The sequence below is a fragment of the Mus musculus genome, chromosome 7, assembly GCF_000001635.26.
Source record: "Mus musculus strain C57BL/6J chromosome 7, GRCm38.p6 C57BL/6J".
Classification (NCBI taxonomy): domain Eukaryota; kingdom Metazoa; phylum Chordata; class Mammalia; order Rodentia; family Muridae; genus Mus; species Mus musculus.
This window is the reverse complement of record NC_000073.6, coordinates 134,287,579-134,306,374: the sequence shown is the minus strand read 5'-3', so window position 1 is coordinate 134,306,374 and position 18,796 is coordinate 134,287,579. Positions and strand designations below refer to the sequence as shown.

At 45.7% G+C, this 18,796-nt stretch overlaps 1 protein-coding gene across 10 annotated transcripts in view; it reads left to right on the top strand.

Annotated features, from left to right (window-relative positions):
* Positions 1-18,796, top strand: part of D7Ertd443e (DNA segment, Chr 7, ERATO Doi 443, expressed) — a 254,380-nt gene that overhangs the window by 213,785 nt on the left and 21,799 nt on the right. For 8 of the 10 annotated variants that reach the window (XM_011241903.3, XM_011241905.3, XM_011241901.2 and 5 more), the window contains 3 exons: positions 7,975-8,259; positions 11,232-11,410; positions 12,970-13,147. In XM_011241903.3, the coding sequence (XP_011240205.1) occupies positions 7,975-8,259; positions 11,232-11,410; positions 12,970-13,147 (642 nt within the window). The remainder of the gene's footprint in view (positions 1-7,974; positions 8,260-11,231; positions 11,411-12,969; positions 13,148-18,796) is intronic. The other 2 variants (XM_011241906.2, XM_030242987.1) reach the window with 1 other exon arrangement.

The following is an 18,796-nucleotide window of genomic DNA, read 5'->3' as shown; positions in this document are numbered from 1 at the left end:
CGTTAGGGAGGGTAATGGAACTAAGTCCTCTGCTCAAGGTGATAAAAGTTAAAGAAAATTTGTGATGCTAAGTGGACTAAAGGGAGTGGTAACCTTAGAACAAAACCCACTCAGCTAAGCTTTCAGTTTGTGAAAATAAATTAAGGAAAAGCTTAAACAATGAAGGAAAACCTTGGAAACAGAAAGCTAATGAAAATGTACTTGAATGAGGGGACCAAATTCCAGCACCATTAAGCAGCAGAATTCGGCAGCTTCAGTCACATTGCTCTGACTTTAGTGTCAAGTATACAAGAAAGGAGTTCTGGAGTCTCCCCCCAGGAAAAGCTAGGCACGTGTCAGGGGTATCCCTGCAGGAAGCTATGAAAGTAAAGCCTAGATTTCACTGGAGTCCCTGAGATGTTGGAGATGCCAGAATTGTGGGATACCTGCTGAGAAAAGCTGCAGACCAGGTGTGGAAACAGCCCAAGAGAAAGAAAGAAGTGTGTTGCACTTAACAGAGCTGAAAGGAGTCGGAGATCTGAAGAGCACTTTAATGGCGATGTAAAGTTTGGAGTTTGCCTGCTGTTTTTCAGTCTTGCTTTGGTCCAATACTTCCCCCACTTTGCCCCCTTTCTTCCCCTTTGGGATGACTAAGATACACTAAGGTACCACCTCTCCCAGCATCATGCCTTGGTAGTCCTGAGCTTATGTGTATACTACCCACCTTGGGGAAGGATCCTTATCCCTCCAAAGCATATCCAGTATGATAGTAAAAGGAATGGAAGGAAATATCACATCCTAATGTCCACAAAAGTAGCTCTACCTGCCCCAGATAGCCACAGCAGGCATTGTCAGAGAGGCTCACAATGTCAGACTTCATAGCCTTCTTATAATAGCTCAAGAGGTAGAATCCACAGCTTCCGATACTTTAGGCAAGAGTTCTACGTCTGAGCCACCCTCACAGCCCAGTATTTTAATTCTTAAATACTTTTCTAAATATCAGATTTTTGACAGTCAGCATCTGTGACATTTTTAGCTTAGCAAAAGCTAGTTTAATGGAAAAAGATTTTAGTGAGAAATAAAAATATCTCTTTGGATATGAGCAGATTCTGAGAAAAACTTGAAATGTGTGTTTCCTATAATGCTTTCAGATCAGAAGAGTTGTGCTTTTTGGATGAGGAATATAGAAAAATAGATGTTCTAGGGATATCGGCTGAGGGGAACACAGAACCTGGTCTAAGACCTGACAAATCCGTGTGTCTTGGTGACGGTGCTCGCAATGTAGTAAAATGCTTCTGTTGTGGAGAGTGTGTGTGCACATGTATGTGTGAGCGTAGATTGTTACTTCTGCCTCTGTATACATTGTGTTTGCATAGACTCCTTTTATTTTAATATCCCAGACCTCTAGAATTGTGAGATGTTGGGAAAAGAAGCATCCTTTCTGGTTTCTGTCTGGGGGAAATATGCATTATTGCTTTGCTGTGATTGCATGCACACGTCTTACAGTAAGTGAGAATTACATGCACAGTTCTCCACATAGTGTGGAACTTAACCTTCAAATAACACTAGTGAGCACATGGTGGGTTTTTTTTCCCCATCTTTCTTTCAAGGTAGAGTGCTTCTTATTCCTAGACTTGCATGTTCATATTCAAACACCACAGTGAAACCTGCACAGCAGCTCTCTCTGCCCTGCCTCTTTCCTCAGTCAGTGACTATAGCTACCTTTTACAAGCCAGCCTTTTCTGGTCATCAGTCTCTCTCTCTCTCTTTCTCTCTCTCTTTTCTTTTTCTTTTTCTTTTTGGTTTTTTGAGACAGGGTTTCTCTGTGTAGCCCTGGCTGTCCTGGGACTCATTTTGTAGACCAGGCTGGCCTCGAACTCAGAAATCTGCCTGCCTCTGCTTCCCAAGTGTTGGGATTAAAGGCGTGCGCTACCACCCGGCAGTCCCTCCTCTCTTTATTCCTTCAGAAAAACAAAAAAACTGAAAAAAAAAGAAAGAAAGAAAGAAAGAAAGAAAGAAAGAAAGAGGAGAGGAGAGGAGAGGAGAGGAGAGGAGAGGAGAGGAGAGGAGAGGAGAGGAGAGGAGAGGAGAAAGAGAAGAGAAGAGAAGAGAAGAGAAGAGAAGAGAAGAGAAGAGAAGAGAAGAGAAGAGAAGAGAAGAGAAAAGAGCCGAGCAGAGCCGAGCCGGGCTTGGTGGCGCATGCCTTTAATCCCAGCACTCGGGAGGCAGTGGCAGGCGGATTTCTGAGTTTGAGGCCAGCCTGGTCTACAAAGTGAGTTCCAGACAGGGCTATACAGAGAAACCCTGTTTCGAAAAGCCAAAACCAAAACCAAAAAAAAAAAGCCAACCCAAAACCAACCAACCAACCAAAAAACCTGCTGATATCTATGTGGTTAGAAGAAAGCTGCTCACTGTCCAGAGAAGGGCTGGCATCTCTAGGAATTCTCAGTTTCAGCAGGGGAAGGCCTCTGCACATCCCTCAGTCTTTGCAGCACCCTTCACTTACCATGTGTGTTTGCATGTTTGCATGTGCAGATCCACTTGTATGTGTGTAGGCACTCGTGGATATGTATAGAATCTAGAAGTTGGTGTTTGTAGCATCTTCAGCCCCTCTCTACATACTGAGGCATGGTCTTTCATTGAACCCAGATCCTCTCAGCTCAGCCCTCTAGTGAGCCAGCTTGTTGCAGGGATCTCCCATCTTGGCCACTGAAACGTTAGAATTTCTGGCTTGCTGCCCTACCCAGCCAGCATTTACGTGGATCTGGAGATCCTAACTCTTGTCTTCAGACCCACGTGGCAAGTCCTTTGTCCCTTGAGCCGGTGACTCTGCTTCTTCTGCATGGAACAGTGTGGGGACCCCGTAGGTAATACAGCTTCAAAGTCCCCTGCCTCAGGCAGGAGGGAGCTGTTTACTTCATGTCCTCTCTGCCTCTTCACCCTTTCCCCTCCCTCCCTCCCTCATCATTAGGATGTCATGCAAGCTCTGTAGAGACTGAGCAGAAATGTGCTGAAGCAATTAATGCCTGAGTTAAAATAGAAGTCTGCCGTGGGTGGGGTGCAGCACTACCACAAAGATGCCCATCTCCACACAAGGAGACCCTTCACCAAGCACCAAAGGATGAAGCCAGGGGTAGAAAAATAATAAAGAGAATCCCCGCCAGCCACGCTGGTGGAAAGAGCCCGTTCTACATTTTATTTCCTCGTGGTTTCTCAGTGACTGAAGGCTAGCTCTATTTTCTTTGATTTTTTCCCTGCATTGAAGGCAGAGTGCAAAAGAATAAAGCAAACCATACCTGCTAGGGAAGTTGCTCACTTAGAAAGCCACCATCCTTCCCGTATTTTCCTTCTTCCTTGGAGACATTAGCATGACTCACACAGAAGCCTGCCCCTGCTGCTTTCTCTTCTATAGCAGACTCTTCTCATGTTCTAGTGCAGCTGAGAAAGCTTGAATCCTCCCTGCAGGACCTGTATCTGCATATACAGTGAGCGCCTATGTTTAGACGCTGTCGTTATGAGGTTTACTGAATGTTCTAGAGAGCTTACATTTCTTCTCCAGTCCCCCAAGATCCAGGCCCAGTTTAATCTAGTTCACATATCAGTGATGGAAACGTGAGTTCTACATGTGATAACCTGGCCTGGACTGTGGACTGTTTGTGCAGCTACCCATTATGGGCCCTCATGTCCACTTTTTCTAGATTTAGGTTTCTGCCTTTGACATCTGGCTGACAGAGTCCTAGTGCTGTGTCTGTCTTTGTGAGCAGCTGCTCAGCGCTTTGTTGCTGTCTGCCATGATCTGGAGTCTCTTAGTCACTGCAGCTCTGAAATCTATACATCTCCTGAATATTGGGAAAGAAACAAGAAAGTGACTCCCTCTATCAAGTCAGTGTGAATGGTGGTATACTACTGCCACTGGAGGTAAAGTATCCAGAGAAATGCCCACCTTGTTCTCCTACTGTCCTAAGAATCTGTGTAAGTTGATAGTGCCCTAGCCTGGCCTGCATAGACCCCTTCTTGGCTGACCCTATATTGCCAAGATCCTCGCTATCCCATTTATACTGGGCTTCTCCTGTCAGAGGTTCTGGTTTGCTTCCCGGTTCCCTGCTCCATCTGTCTTGAGATCTGCTGCTACACATGGGTAGTTGGGATCCAGAAATGTGGATTAGTACACTCTGCCAAACCCACAACCGCTAGCTGGCATGCCTGGCCATACAGCAGTCCTGCATGGACTCACTGGGGCTAATCATGTATGTTTAGGACATGATTTGCTGCTAACTTTTGGCCCTGCCACTCTGCCAAACTCTCTTCTGGAAGCCTTCACATAATAGACACAGTGACAGGACAGTGGCTTTTGTGTATAGTGTGCATAATTTTGGTATTAAAAACATACAAGTGCAGTGAGATTGCTAAAAGTATAAGTGGATGACACATAATGACCCTATGCTCTATGTTCTTCCCAGCCAAGGAATTACATCTGTTTGGGTTTATTTTATTATTATTATTATTATTATTATTATTATTATTATTATTATTATTGTAACTCCTGGACAGACTCTTCTGTTGGTGTCTGTTTGCTTTCTAGTATCTAGCTCAAGTCTAGGGCAGGCAAGTTTACTAAAGAGTGGAGCCCTAGTGTAGCAAACAACACCATGAAAAGAATCTGTTATGTTCCTGTTAGGAGAAAATGTGTAGTGCCAAACCCTCTCCATGTACAGACTCAGGAAGGAGACAAAAATCCCAAAATCTGGCGTACACACTGCCTTTTCATGCTTCTCTTAACCGAGCAAAGCCTGCAGTAGTAAATGCAGGCTCAAAAGCCTCGGGGTGTGGGTGTAAAATGTCCGACTGGCTTCTATGTTTGAACAATGAGTCCCCACTTGGGGGCGCTGTTTGGGCAGGTCGTGGAAACGTTAGGACATAAGACCTTGTTGACACATATAGGACTGTAGAGGTTGGGCAGGCTGTTTGGCTTTTGGCTGGAGCTCCCTCTTCTTCCTGGTCAGGAGGAAATGAGGTCGTTGTTCCCCAAGCTCCTATGGTCTAACACCAAACCACTCCTAGCTTGATGCTCTCCCACTGTGGGGGGATCTATGCCCCTCAAACCATAAAACAACAGCAAAAGCCTCACTTCCATTGATTTTTTTCTGTTATGTATTTTAGTCACAACTTTGAGAAAATTAATACAGGGTGAGAATGAAGAACCCAAAGTCCAACCTCCCCAGTATATGGGACAAAAAAGGCCGTGTATACTGCCTGCCTATGCCTGTGCAGGCCCATGTCATGGGCTTATTCTTTCTTGCAGAATAGACTCCCAAGAAAACAGCATGTGACTCTCCTAACTTTTCTTATTTCACTTTGCTCATTCCTTTCTTCCCACCCTCCAGCCCCCTGCCCTAACACATAAATATGTAGGGGCCCTCCCCACTGCCATGGACATGTTTCAGAACTCACAAAAGAGACAGTATCTACAAGATACCCACAGAATTCACAAAAGAGCCATGGCCAATAAGTTACCCACTGTAGAGCTGTGTTCTGCTCTCTGGGATTGTTTTAACACTTTCAAGTCACAAATAAAACACATAAACTCACAGCTATTATATTAGAACAATGAAGCAGATAAATGATAACAAGAAAAGGAACAAGGGCCTAGGAGAAGACAGATATGTCATGGGTGGAATTATTGATCCATTATAATCCATAAATCTATATGAAATACATTGATTCAAATAACCTTAGGTGCAGATCACCTCTGTTAGCTAGCAGAGATTGTATCCCTGATAATTAGTTGGGATTTGTACATCTTTTTCTGGGTGTCCCTAATGAAAGGAAGTCATGTAGGAAGGTTGATTGTTATAGGCCATTTTCTGCCTATGGTATTTTATAATTAAACATAATGGGTGATTTTTTTGGAGTAAAGGTTTATAAACATGTTTCCATACAATTTAGCAAAATACAGCTTTATTGTACGTGGAGATGTCTCCACTTCAAAAACAAAGTCTAGCAGCTGCCGTACATTCAACACTTTGGCCTGGAACCGGTAGGAACTTTTTCTGTGTTTTGCTTAAAAAGCAGAGGGAATACAGATGCACCCTCATGGTGAGTGGCAATAGAAAGCTGACAACTTAATTCCTCTGGGCCAGAATCCAAAGTCAGGAAGGTGATGTTAGGGGCGCCCATGCTCTAATATCACTGCTCTTCACATTGGACAGCATGGCCTAGCTTCACCTACACCCAGCTGCTCTCAGATACACGGGGACACAGCCAGTGATGGAAACTGGGGCACTGCTAACACCTCACCAGTGACATGCTCAGAGCAGGTGTCATGGATCCACACTTTCCTGTACAGGACACACTCGAGAAAACAGAGCATGAATCTCCTTCCATTATTCCAGTGCTACCCACTATTTTTCCCTGACTCAACACATAAGCATTTAGCGGCCTACACCTCCAATGAACCCATTTCCTTTAAGGACATCAGCATGGAATGATGGTAACTCCAGAAGAGTCATGACTTTATTTAAAACATGCATCTTAAAAAAAAAACTTATCGAATATTATGAAAGAAAGTTTAGGGTTTTTTTATATCCAAGCCTATTAAACAGGGAGCAGAAAGAAAGTGTCTATACTTCCATTTCTACCCTTGGCCTGCTTTGCCCTTTCCCTCACCACAGTGTCTCTCCAGGCAAAGAAGCATTTGGTGAGTACACATTTACTCAAGAACACCTGCCTCTTTGAGATGCTGCAAAGCACGGATGTATACAGCTTCCTTCACTTGCCCTGATTGGTGGACATAGGTTTCTGGGGAGTTGAATGTCACACTGTAGAGACAACAGGTGCCATACAGTTATGGGACCACCTCTTCATCAGAGCTTGACAAGGGCATGATTCTCTGCTTCATGTGTCTGCCCTTGCTATATCACGCAGTCTGGTATCCGTAGCTCTGGAATCTTGGGAACAAATCAATATAGGAACTAACCAAATGCTTAGTGTCTATAAAATGCTCTAAGCATTGGTATTTTCTTCTTACTTCTTTTAATATTTACATAAATAATGCTATTTGGTACATTAGACATAGTTGACTACATCCTGTAGCATATATTCTAGTTCTATATTTGTTATGTAAAACCCAGTAATATAGTAAATGAATAATATCTAATAGTCACTTATTCTATTATTACCCCACTTAGATTTTATAGATGAGGCTATGGAGATTTAAGTGATGGAGGTAGAATTGAACTCAGGTACTGCCAGTTAAGCCCATATTCAAGATACTCCATCCTCCATTCTGCTGAACATAATAGGGAAGACAATGCTACTTCCCAAGGCCACCACTGGGAATAGTCCCATTGCAGCTAAATACATGGTAACAATGTATATAAATGAAGCCAAATTCATGGTAACACTATGTAGCTGCCTGCAGCTACACGAACTGGGTTTCTGAAGGAGAGGCTGGGGCTGTATGGGAGGAAATGGTGAGAGAAATAATGAGACCAAGACAAGATACTGACCAAGACCCCAGAGTTTACTTAAGAGTCTGAGCTTATAAAGGGGGAAGACCCATCCCCCGTGATGCCAGGCTCTTGATGCTTTGTTGCCAGGCTGTCAGCACTTGGTCGCCAGGCTGTTGCTTATTCAGGAAGACAGGTTCAGCCTCTCAGCAGGTAGCAGAGTCTTGGATGGAGAAGAGCACAAAGGTGGCAGAACAACAGACCTATCTAGGTCGGAAGATTCCACCCCAGGTGGTCTCATTCACAGTGGTAGAACAGCCAGCCTGCTCAAGGCTGGGGGAGGCTATAAGAGTATATGCAAATACAGCACCTAACCTACAGTTCAGGGTCAGGGATGATGACCACATATGAGAGTTATAACCGTATCAACTACTACCTACTGTTCCGGAAGCCCTGCTGTAGCCTACCAGCCAGGAGCAACACATCAGGTACGCGAGAAGTCGGCTCATCTAATAATGTGAGTCAACTCTCGTTTTATTTTTAATAGAAACAAAAGTACTTTCTGGAAGCAAGAAGCAGCAGCAAGAAGCACAAAGAACTCTTCCTGCTTTCCCAGTGGGACAGAAGACCATTAAACACTTCCCTCCTGAAGGGGACAGTTCACCAAGCAGTGATGGTCAACCTAGCATCCTTTCAGAGTCCAATGAGAGGCAACACCCATACTTCATGATACCCAGAGTCCCTCTGCCTGGGTTTTATTGCCCTTTACAAACTGGGTGTGCCTCTCTGCAGGAAGATGGTGCTGTTCAGATAGAAACACACTTCCCCAAAGGTAAGGAGAAAGGGTGGCAGTCCCTGGGCTTTTTCTTAACATGCATAAAGAAAATAGCTCAATGCCTTTCTGGGATGGTTCACACAAGCTGATCTTATGGAGGTATCAGAGGGAGAAGAAAGATCAGGACCAATAAGTAGACATGATGGATAAGTTATACTCTGCAAACAGATAGATGGCAGCTCTATACAAATCATGAGGCCCCCAGACTTACTAAACCCAAGGCTAGTGACAGCTAAAGCCCAGGAGGCTGCCCAAGGGACATACAGTCTCTGGTTTTGGAAGGTCTGGGGTGCTAGTGCAACTGCCCTGAAGGTAGGGGCTGCCCAGGCTCCCACTAACTGGCTGACAGAAATAATAGCTAAGGGATACAGCCCCTGATATACAGCCAACATTTAAAATGAGCAATTTGGGCCCTAATGTACATAGGCAGGACCCCATCACCATTTCCCACAGGGGAAATAGAAATAGCCAAACTGGACATAGGCATCATAGCCCTGCAGGTCAAGCTGCTGACCACTCCTAAATACCGTAGTGAACAATTCTGTAGGATAAGAATAACACAACAGAGAATAGCCTCTGGTGCCTAGTAATGTGAGAGAGAGAATCTGGACTTCTAGCACCCTGAAGACATTTTTAAAGAACTTAGAAAGGGACAGAAAGACACATACAAAATGGTATGGTTTGGGGTGATAAAAAATAAAATGAGTATGTTAATTGGCAAAAGTAATGTTACAGGGAGTTGGTTCTTATGTTTTTAACTGCCAATTGATTGCAGAAGCAATTATTACATGCTTGTTGTAAGCTGATCAGTACTCTTCGAGGTGCAAGGGGCACAGGTCTATTTTTTTATAACTAGGTGAACAATGAGGAGCCACTGCCCACACTCTGGGAGGGTCTGAGTAGACATCTTTGTCCAAATGATTCTGAGCTGGCATTTGAGATAACAATACCATTAGAGATTTCAAAATCATACTTCAGAAAACACATACCCACACACACACACACACACACACACACACACACACACCAAGGATAAAGGGAAAAGTACACAAAATGAAGAGTTCCAGGAGGGCTTTGGCTGCTTTGGGGAATTCCAAGGGGCCCAGAAGGCCAGCACCAGAGCCAGGGACTTCTGATTCTCCTAGGGCTCCATGGTCGGAAGGCCCTTTACACCCATCGCAGGAGTCTGGACTGCAGGCAGGGCCAAGACTTTGAAAGAGAATCTCAGTGGGTTTACATTCCAGACGATGGTTTCAGGAGCAGTATGTGGATAGACAGGGGAGTGACCAGGCTGGGACTGAGACTCAGTCAAGAAGATCTCTAAGGTGGGAAGGTCTGGGTGAAGACATTTCAGACCTTGGAGCAGATGTCATGAGCAGTGAGGAGGTGTCCTGCTAGGACTGACCCCGGGGTTACCATATTCACATAAAGATGAAGGAGGAAAGAGATATGAAGACACTTTATTTCTCTGTGAGTCAGGGGGTTGGAGGGAGTTTTTCACATGGAAACATGAGAACAGAGTGGTAGAGAGTAGAATTAACTTTGGAGAGAGAGTGCTGGTTGGTGGCTGGACCTGAGCTAGCCTGAGCTACTAGTTAGGCCTAAAGAGAAAGTAGGACAATGAGGAAATCCTCTAGAAGGAAGAAGAGAAAGAACTTGGAGACTGGAAGGATTATCTAAGCACCTCTAAGTAGTGTGACATTGACAGTGAATCATGTGACATGAAGTGGAGTAAAAGTCAAGGGGGATTGGGTTAGGTAGGGGCTGAAGGGACCTGAGTAGGGAAAGGATCCAGCCAGAGATGATACAGCTATAAACAATGAATGATACCAGGAGCTTGGATGAGCTGTCTCCTGTGGCCAGGAGAAACTCCTCACAGGCTCCTTGCCTCTCCTGGAAGAACCAGTGGCTTCTAAGCCCTATACATGGTGCTGTGGATACATGTGGGATAAGCATCAGATGGGCCAGGGAGGTTAAGACATGCTCCTACAACCCACCTCACGACTACGCTGCAGAATGTAGGAGGCAGGGGATGCATCCTACCTTAGGAAGTCAAGGAGGTGCCCTGGTCATTAGAACTCATTCTGGAGATGGGAATTCACCAGGAAGAAGAACCAAAAGCACTTAATGGAGATCAGAGGCCATACAGGACAGGATGATGCTGGACCAGGACAAAGGAGCAGTTAGGTGAGGCTGGAACTGAGACGGTACTGCAGAGTAGAGGTCAGAGGAGAAGTGTGGGCTAAGGGTAATGGAAGGATCTATCCTGCATTCCAGACCAAGGCTTGGTCAGGAGGTGGTCTGGAATAGTTATTAATGCTATTCTATTAGTCCCAGGATTGTCCCCACCTGCAGCGCCAAGGAATCAATTAATTTTTGACCCTTTCCACAAAGGGAAACTAAAATGGCTCCAGGAAAGTGCTCTGCCAGCTTTAAGAGAAAAACCCTTCCAACTGCTTCTGTGAGGCTAGTGGTGGACTCTGGAAAATGAAGGGGAGGGATGCATAATTGAACACCATCCCCAGTCATTATATCATTAGTGCGGCAAACACAAGGCAGATTAATATGCTGTCTTGAAACAAGCCAACTGTAATAATTACACAGGACACACTTAATATGAGATCCAGACTAGAAAAGTCTCCTTTCATTTTGAGCAAAGACATTCTGAACACTGCAATCTAAGGAACACCTCCATGGCCTAACTAGCCAGTCATGGACTCCAATGACTGTCACATTGACTGGGGCAGCTGGAAAGGTCTTTGATGAGGCTGGATCTTGTCAGCTTAACAAGGCCCGTTAATAACTCACTGGCATTTCTATTTTCTAGATTGTCTTGTGTGTCTTGTCCTCCTGTGTCAGGCAGCCGGACGGGAGAGCCACTGAGTACCTTCTTACTGTATTATATGTACTGTATTATATTATATGTACTGTATTATATGTCTTACTGTATTATATGTCTGCTTCCCTAGATTACACGTGCTGTGACTTGGTTGTAAAACTAAAGGAATGTGAGAAGAACGAAGACCCCACTGTCACCCCTGAGCCCTCACCAGCAACCCCCTCTCCATCAACCCCAGAGGGAGCACAGAGCTCTGACCCATCAGAAGATAGTTACGAGCCTCTGCTGGCAAGTTCTATGACTTTGCAGGTAAAGCTTCTGTTGTATCTCCCTCCTGTCTTAACTCTAGTGGAGGGGAGGTCTCTTCTAAGGAGTGTGGCATGCACCTGATCTCACTTCTGCCTGTGACTCCCAGTCTTTCTGTTTGTGTTACTCTGGCCCTTCCCTGATGTTTCCTAAACTTCTCTTCTGCTATTTGCCTCATGGAAACAATACACTTGACTCTGCCAGGTAAGAATAAGGATTGTTGCTACTGCCACCATGTCAATGGCAATGGCAATGGCAATGAAAGGGCACCCAGAGGTCACATGGGGTCATGTCACATTTGATTTTTCAAAAGATCCCTATCAGATGAGAACTCCTAGACATTCCATAGTCAGATAGGGTGCACAGCCATTGAACAAGTAAAGAAGCTTCCCAAGTTGTACACCCATGACTTGAAGGACACGGAAGATACTGGGTTTTTTTTTTTTTTTTTAGCTGCTTCTCTGTTTAGAGAAGCAACATGCATATATTGATCAAAGTAAAAATATTTAACATGGCAGATGACCTCAGAGAAAGTTGCTGCTACTGGCACACTGTGCAGTTAAATACACTTTCTGGGAAGGCACTTGCTATGGGGTGCAACTCCCCACAAATGTAAAGAAAGCCCCATTGGCTCACTGCTGCATCCTTGGACATTGATGAGCCTGTAGAAAACATCTAAGGTGTCCCCAGAATCCCAAACAAATCCACCTATTGGGGCTCTGGCATTTAAATCTCCTATGAAAATTCCCAGAATAAACATCTCACAATTGCAGAAACTATCTGCAGCTGGCAAAACCACACCTCTGCTAGAGCATGAGGCAAATCATAGTCATCTGCTGTAGAGTTCAGAACAGCCCTGCATCCCTACACTTGGGATTAAAATGAAAGCACACTCTTAGAACATTTCCAAAATTCTAAAATGTCACTACAGCCCCGCACATGTTGCTTTGAACAAGAAGATGTGGGGAGATTCTGACCTGACCTATGAAGCTCACTGTATAGAACAACTCTGTATATAGCAGAGCCTTCTACCTCTATCTACCCAGAAGTGGTTCTCTTTAGCCACAGAGAGACCTCTGAAAAGCACCATTTTCTACACCAGGGACACAATCCCTGTATCCTTAAGACTCTGACCCCAGCAGGAATGAGTGTGCACATTTCTAGCACCTGCCTTCGAGTCCCACCCATGTCTCTCAGAATATGGAAGTACAGAACCCTGAGATTTGGGTTCCTCAGCAGTGAGTGGTTTGGCAGCATGAATCAACAAATAGGCAGATAGATGTTGGCCGTTTGTACCCAGTGGCTCCAGTGCTAGTTATTTCTTGGTCCTGATGCAGTGTGCTCTGTGCGCTGGCCAGCATTGACCTCCAGTACCTTGTCATCAATATGTCCATACCATTTTTACACATGGTCATGGGAGGCAGGGGTTATATTTGCACTGTGGCTTTTTGCCATAGAGTATTGTGATCTTGATTGGATCCCATGGAGTAAATCAGATAGCTGTATTGTTACCTGGTCTCCCTTCTCTTAAAAAACAAAAGTCTGTTCTTTGTTCCAATCAGGAAGCACTGGAAGTCCATAGACCTCAGTTCATTTCTCGCTCACAAGAACGGCTGCAAAAGCTTAAGCGCATGGTACAGCAAAGGAAAACCCAACAAAAGGAGAGCCTGGGGCAGAAGCAGAGCCTACTTCCTGTCCGCGCCAACAAGAAGCAGTTCACCATTCCCCATCCTCTTAGTGGTAAGCTACAGGTGGCTCTAAAGGCCTGAACAGACTGGGGACAAACATTCTCAGGCATGGAGCCTTCACTGAAAGGATGAGGATCCCAAATTACGCCACTGGCATGCACAGACCTCAGCATCCTGAAGCTGGCTCTGGGAGCCAGCTCATTTTGAGAGGTTACATATGGGCATGCAACTCAGCAGAAATAACTTGGGACACAAATTCACCATTGTAGCTGGGAAAAGAGCCACACCACTGTAGGAGCCAGGATAGCGAGTTCAAATTCTTGGCTCCTAATGGAGGCTTGCAAGCGATCTCCCTTGCCCTTTATAGATTGCAAAATAGACCTGGGGCAAGAAGTTGACTCCAGCTTGTCTGCATCAACATTTGTCATCTGGAGACCTCTTCCTGCTGTGAGCTCAGAGGGAGGATGGCCAGCTTGCCCAGTACAGTGAGGCTGAGGTCAAGACAACCCTGAGAGGCAGGGTACTCACTCACTCACTTACTCACTCACTCACTCACTCACTCACCCACCCACCCACTCACCCACCCACCCACTCACTCACCCACCCACCCACTCACTCACCTACCCACCCACTCACCCACCCACTCACTCACCCACCCACTCACCCACTCACTCACCCACCCACCCACTCACCCACTCACTCACTCGCCCACTCACTTACCTACTCACCCACCCACTCACTCACTCATAGGAGAAGGAGTTAGCAGGAACCTTTCCTGCACCCAGCCCCACGTTGGAGGCTGGGAATATCACTGAGAGCAAGATGACCTCAGTTGTTTTGTTTTTGTTTTTGTTTTTTTTTATTTTCATGGACCCTCATAAACAGGCCCTTGAACTAGCAAGAATAACACGAGATGAAGGCAAGGACTGGGGACATCAGGAAACTTATGAAAGGCCTGCCAACTCAAATCTTAAAATCTGGGGGTTTGGAGAAGCCTCTGGTTTATGACTGTGAAGACAGGGATGAGATCTTTTTTCCTAGGAAAATATTTTGGCCCCCAGGATGTTAAATCATGAGTATGATTCTGAGTAGAAGTCCTCTGGGGAAAATAGCATATTCAATAAAGTGCGGCTTAGCAAAGCTTACTAAGATCTCAGGAGGAAGGGGAAGGAGAGAGAGAAGAAAGCTTCTGAAATCAGTTCCTATTAGACTCTCTTCTAGGTAGCCTGACTCCTTCCTGCATCCAGAACACTTTAGGAGAGCTTTCTAGAGACCCCAGAAGGAGCACAGTTGAATGTCTTGTTTCCATTCAAGGGATCTGACAAGTTACCTGTTGCTTCCATCCCATGGCACATTCCAGAAGGATGAAAAATGAAAGCCAGCCAGGCAGATGGGCAAAGGGCTGGCCCATCACACTGTGTGTCTAGCTAGCATTTCAAGCTAGGTGTAGACACAGGCTTGGTCTAGGTGTGTTCTCTAGGGGACTGTTTAATCTCTGGCTCAACAAAGCCAAAGCGCATCTGTTTCAGGCACAGCTATCTCAAGGCACTGTGAAGACCAGAGGCCAGCCACAGTGGGAGTATCCCCTTGGCACCTTCACTCATGCTGGGTATGAAAGATGTCACTTGGTCAAAAAGAGTTAGGCTATATATAGACACTGATGTCAACAGATAAGCACAATATAGATGCAGCCACACACAAGCTAACCTTGGAAGATCTCCGTTTTCAGCCTTTGGTTTGTGTAAGAAGCAGAGACAGATGGCCAGAGGGAAATTCTTCCGGATGGTGATGTATTTGTTAACTTTATATCACTACGACAAATATCCGAGACAAATCAACTTCCAAGGAGAAAGGGGTTGACTTAGGCTCTGGGTCTTTGAAGTTTCGGATGACTAGTTATCACCATTGCTTTCTGGCAAGGCAGCGCATCACAATGAGCCGTGCAAAGCGGAGGGAGCAAAGCTGTCCATCTCATGGCAACCAGGAAGCAAATGAGAGAAGGAAGAAGAGACCAGGGTCTCACCGTTTCCTTCAAGGGCCACACCTCCAATGGCTTGAGAACACCCACTTTACCCTGTCTCTTAAAGAGGCGGCTACCTCCCTGCAGCTCGAACCTGGGGACTGAGCATTTCACACACAGGAGGATGCTAGGGATCCAGATGGTAGCAGGCGCCATGCTGAGCTCCTTCTCTTCTGAGGTAGACCTTCTAGCTGGGCCACGGTATCAGAGGGGGGGTGGCCTTTGCATGCCTGCATTACTTTCCTGTCATACTGTAAGAAATTGCTACTTGCATGCTGGCTTAAGATCACGGGCATGCATTATCTCAGAGTTCTGGAGATCAGGGGTCAAAATTAAGGCACCTGCAGGGCCAGTCTTGTCTGGAGGCTCAGAGTAGAGCATTCATGTCACTTCTCTCCCAGCTGTGGTGGCTTCTGGCCATCCATCCCTGGTGCTCCTTGGCGAGTGAGTGATCCCTGTAGCTCTCTCTGCCTTTGTCTTCACATGACCTTCTTCCTATCTGTGTGATCTTGAGTCCAATTTTTCTCTTTTTATTCAAAGCTAAATTCCACCCACCCAGTATGACCACATACTAACTTGATTATATTTGCAAAGACCATATTTCCAATGACAAGGTCAAGAGAAGGTCTCAGTCACAGTTTGGGGAATTTGAACTTGAATGCATCTTTTGTGCATGTGGGGGGGGGGCATGCAGAACTGCTTGCAATATCAGTCAACTTTGATGTTTTTCCCAAAGCAAATATTCTTATAAGTTCGTGTGCTCTGAATGAACATTTTAAAATTGTATATAATAATAAAAGAGGCCCAGTCATAGTATTAAATAACTAAGTCACCTTTTTATTCCCCCAATTCCAAGACTGTCCTGGCCACTGGAATGCTCTCTGGGGGACTTGATCGGCATGGATTTTTATGGCCGTTCCAACTGTCCCTGTGGTAGAGATGTGTTGAGGAGAGCTTTATTTCCATGTTTGTTTGTGTTAGGTCAGTTAGATCAGACAATTTTTGAAACTAGAGCCTTGTATAAGCTTAGGCTAGTGAGAGGGAATGTTTAAGGCCCCATTAAACAAGTCTACAGTACACATCTTGTCTTCAGTCTGTCTGCTGGCAAGATGATAAAAGCAAAATGCAGATGTTTCCTTACATGCTAAATTAGATCATAAATCATGTGTGTGAATGAGCCCCGGCTGCAGCATTGAGACGTCTGGTGGAAGGAAGGCTCAGGTTTGCTTTTCCATGCTGGGGTAACTGCCTCTGATCAGGAACCTGCCAAGCAGTCTTGGCTTAGGGACAGACCCGAGCATTTCAGGTGGGAACTCTGGCAGCCGACAAGGCTGGGAGAGGCAGGTCCCTGCATTTGCAGGAGCAATGACGAAAGGGATCTGTGGCCAGCTGTTTCATGTTGTCTGATGAGTTCGAAGCAGCCTTGGAGCTCAGGGGCAGATGATGGTGTGTGTGTGTGTGTGTGTGTGTGTGTGTGTGTGTGCACATGTGCATGCATATGTGGGTATGAGTGCTAATTAGGGCTAAGGGTCCCTGTCTGAAGGGCAGGGAATGTTTTATGAGCAGTTGGGGGTGACAGAGGGTTCATGAAGTAGCCTTATAAATTCCTGGCTATAGTCCCCGGCTCCTGACTGGGGAGTTTCCCATTGTGTGGAGATGATTGGAAACTAAGCAGGTGTACTCTGGAACAGGGCAGATGTGGCGGAAAGAGCAGGAGTGAGAAGTGCCTGGAAGATCCTCAGTCTAACTATGGAGATAGGGTTAAGGAAGATAACCTCAAAAAAAAATTGGGGGGTGAGGGGGCAGGCTAAAAGGTATAAGTTTGGTCTTATGCAATGGTCACAAGATGGGGCAGCTTGCTGTGCAGAGTGGTTGCAGACCAGAAACAGCACAGGCAGAGGCCAGGAAGGTCCTGGTGTGTAGACATGTAGAAAGGGTCTTAGGTGGAATCACAACTAACATACGGCAATTATTGAGCTTCGTGAGAAAAACTGAGCTATTCAATCCCCTGACCTGCAGGCTTCTGCCTTCTTCCCGGGTCAGCAGTCTTATCAACTTACTAGAGTCACCTGGAGCTATAAACAAGCATCAACTCTTTCGGGATCGTGTGTGGACTAAGCCATATGCAGGACATGGTTAGACTGAGCCACGTACAAAAGCTAACCATAACCCAACCCAAGAGCTGAGTGTTTCAGAATTAGCTCTTGCTTCTTCCTTTCAAAGAAGGCTAGCCTGAATGTACAGCCACATGGGCACCTGGGGGGAAGTGCCAACTATGGCCACATGGGCACCCGAGTTTAGCAGGGTTTGTATGTGCACCAGGTGGATGGCAGCCCTTGCCGTTCTCCACTGACACACTGGGGACTTCATCCTGTTCTCACTGTAGCTCCTCAGACTTGGCCTTGAGCATCTTCTACTGGAGTCTCAGGCTCTCCCTGGGTCATATCCCCATCCTTTCGCGATCCTTCCCAGCCTATCTCTGCCTCCGGCTCCCTAGTTAATCTCACTTTCTATCTTAACTCCTGAAGAGATGACTCGACACTTAATATGGCACCCTGCCTGACCTCACATCCAGCCTTTTTAAACACTTACCTCTAAACTCTTTACCTTGACAGGTGGCCTGGTGTGTGTAGAGGCTTTTGCTTTTCCACCCAGTTCTTTCTTAAACATGTGTCTTTACTCTTATCTTGGTGTTAAGCCTCGACCTGGCAGGGACCCGACATAGCCACATGGCCTGACTGCTACTTTAGCTCCTTCCCCATACTCTCCTCCTTCCACATCTAATTCAATTAAGTTGTGCATCTCATCCTTAGGCATGCAGAAAAATCCACCCGACGCATCTGCTTCCCTAAGCCTCTCCTTCTTCAATGCTCCCATTGCTATTTGCAAAATTGGGGTTCTTATTTACTTACACATCTCCCACTTGTCAGAGTGCTGGGGGACTGTACCCAGACGGGAAGCATGGGTGATCACATGGCTCACATGGCTCACCAGCGTCCCCGCTGTATCTCACAGATCAGATGGACTTCATCTGAATTGAGTTATCCACACCTCCCAAGGTGAGCCAAGTCAGAGCCTTCCAAATCACGGACCAGTAGAGACATGGAATTCTCTAGAAGGCACTTGCAGACTTCCTTTCCCAGAAGATGGCTGACAGTTCTTGGCCTGGAGCCAGTATTAACATTGCTTTGCATTCTCAGCACACCCAGGGGGAGATGTGACTCAGTTGATAAGTGATAACAGCAGCCTTGGTCACCACAGCTCCTGCAGTCAGCCCAGCAGGGCCACACTCTCACTTCTGCCTCATCTGATTCCCCTGAATGTTTTCCCATAAAATGCTGAGAGAAGTATTTGTGGTCAGCTCTCCCAGTATTAACCGCAGAGGAATTTTAAAATGTGCTTATCAGAGAAAAGTCAAATTTTCTTTATCAGCTCACAGAGGAAACAGGAAATAGGAGCTACTTGAAGACTTCTGGTGCAGAGCCCTTCCTTCCCAGCCAGACTTCGGACACTGCGCTGGGTTGCCCTACTGCCTTGCTCCATTTTTAAAAGAAGTTTACGTTTTTTTAGGAGGTGTAAGAAGAAAAGACTGGTTCTCATCTGTTGGTTAGAATTCGCCTTACAGGATGAGGTCATTTCCAATCACAGTAATAAAAAGTAGGATCTCTGCTCTGCAGATGG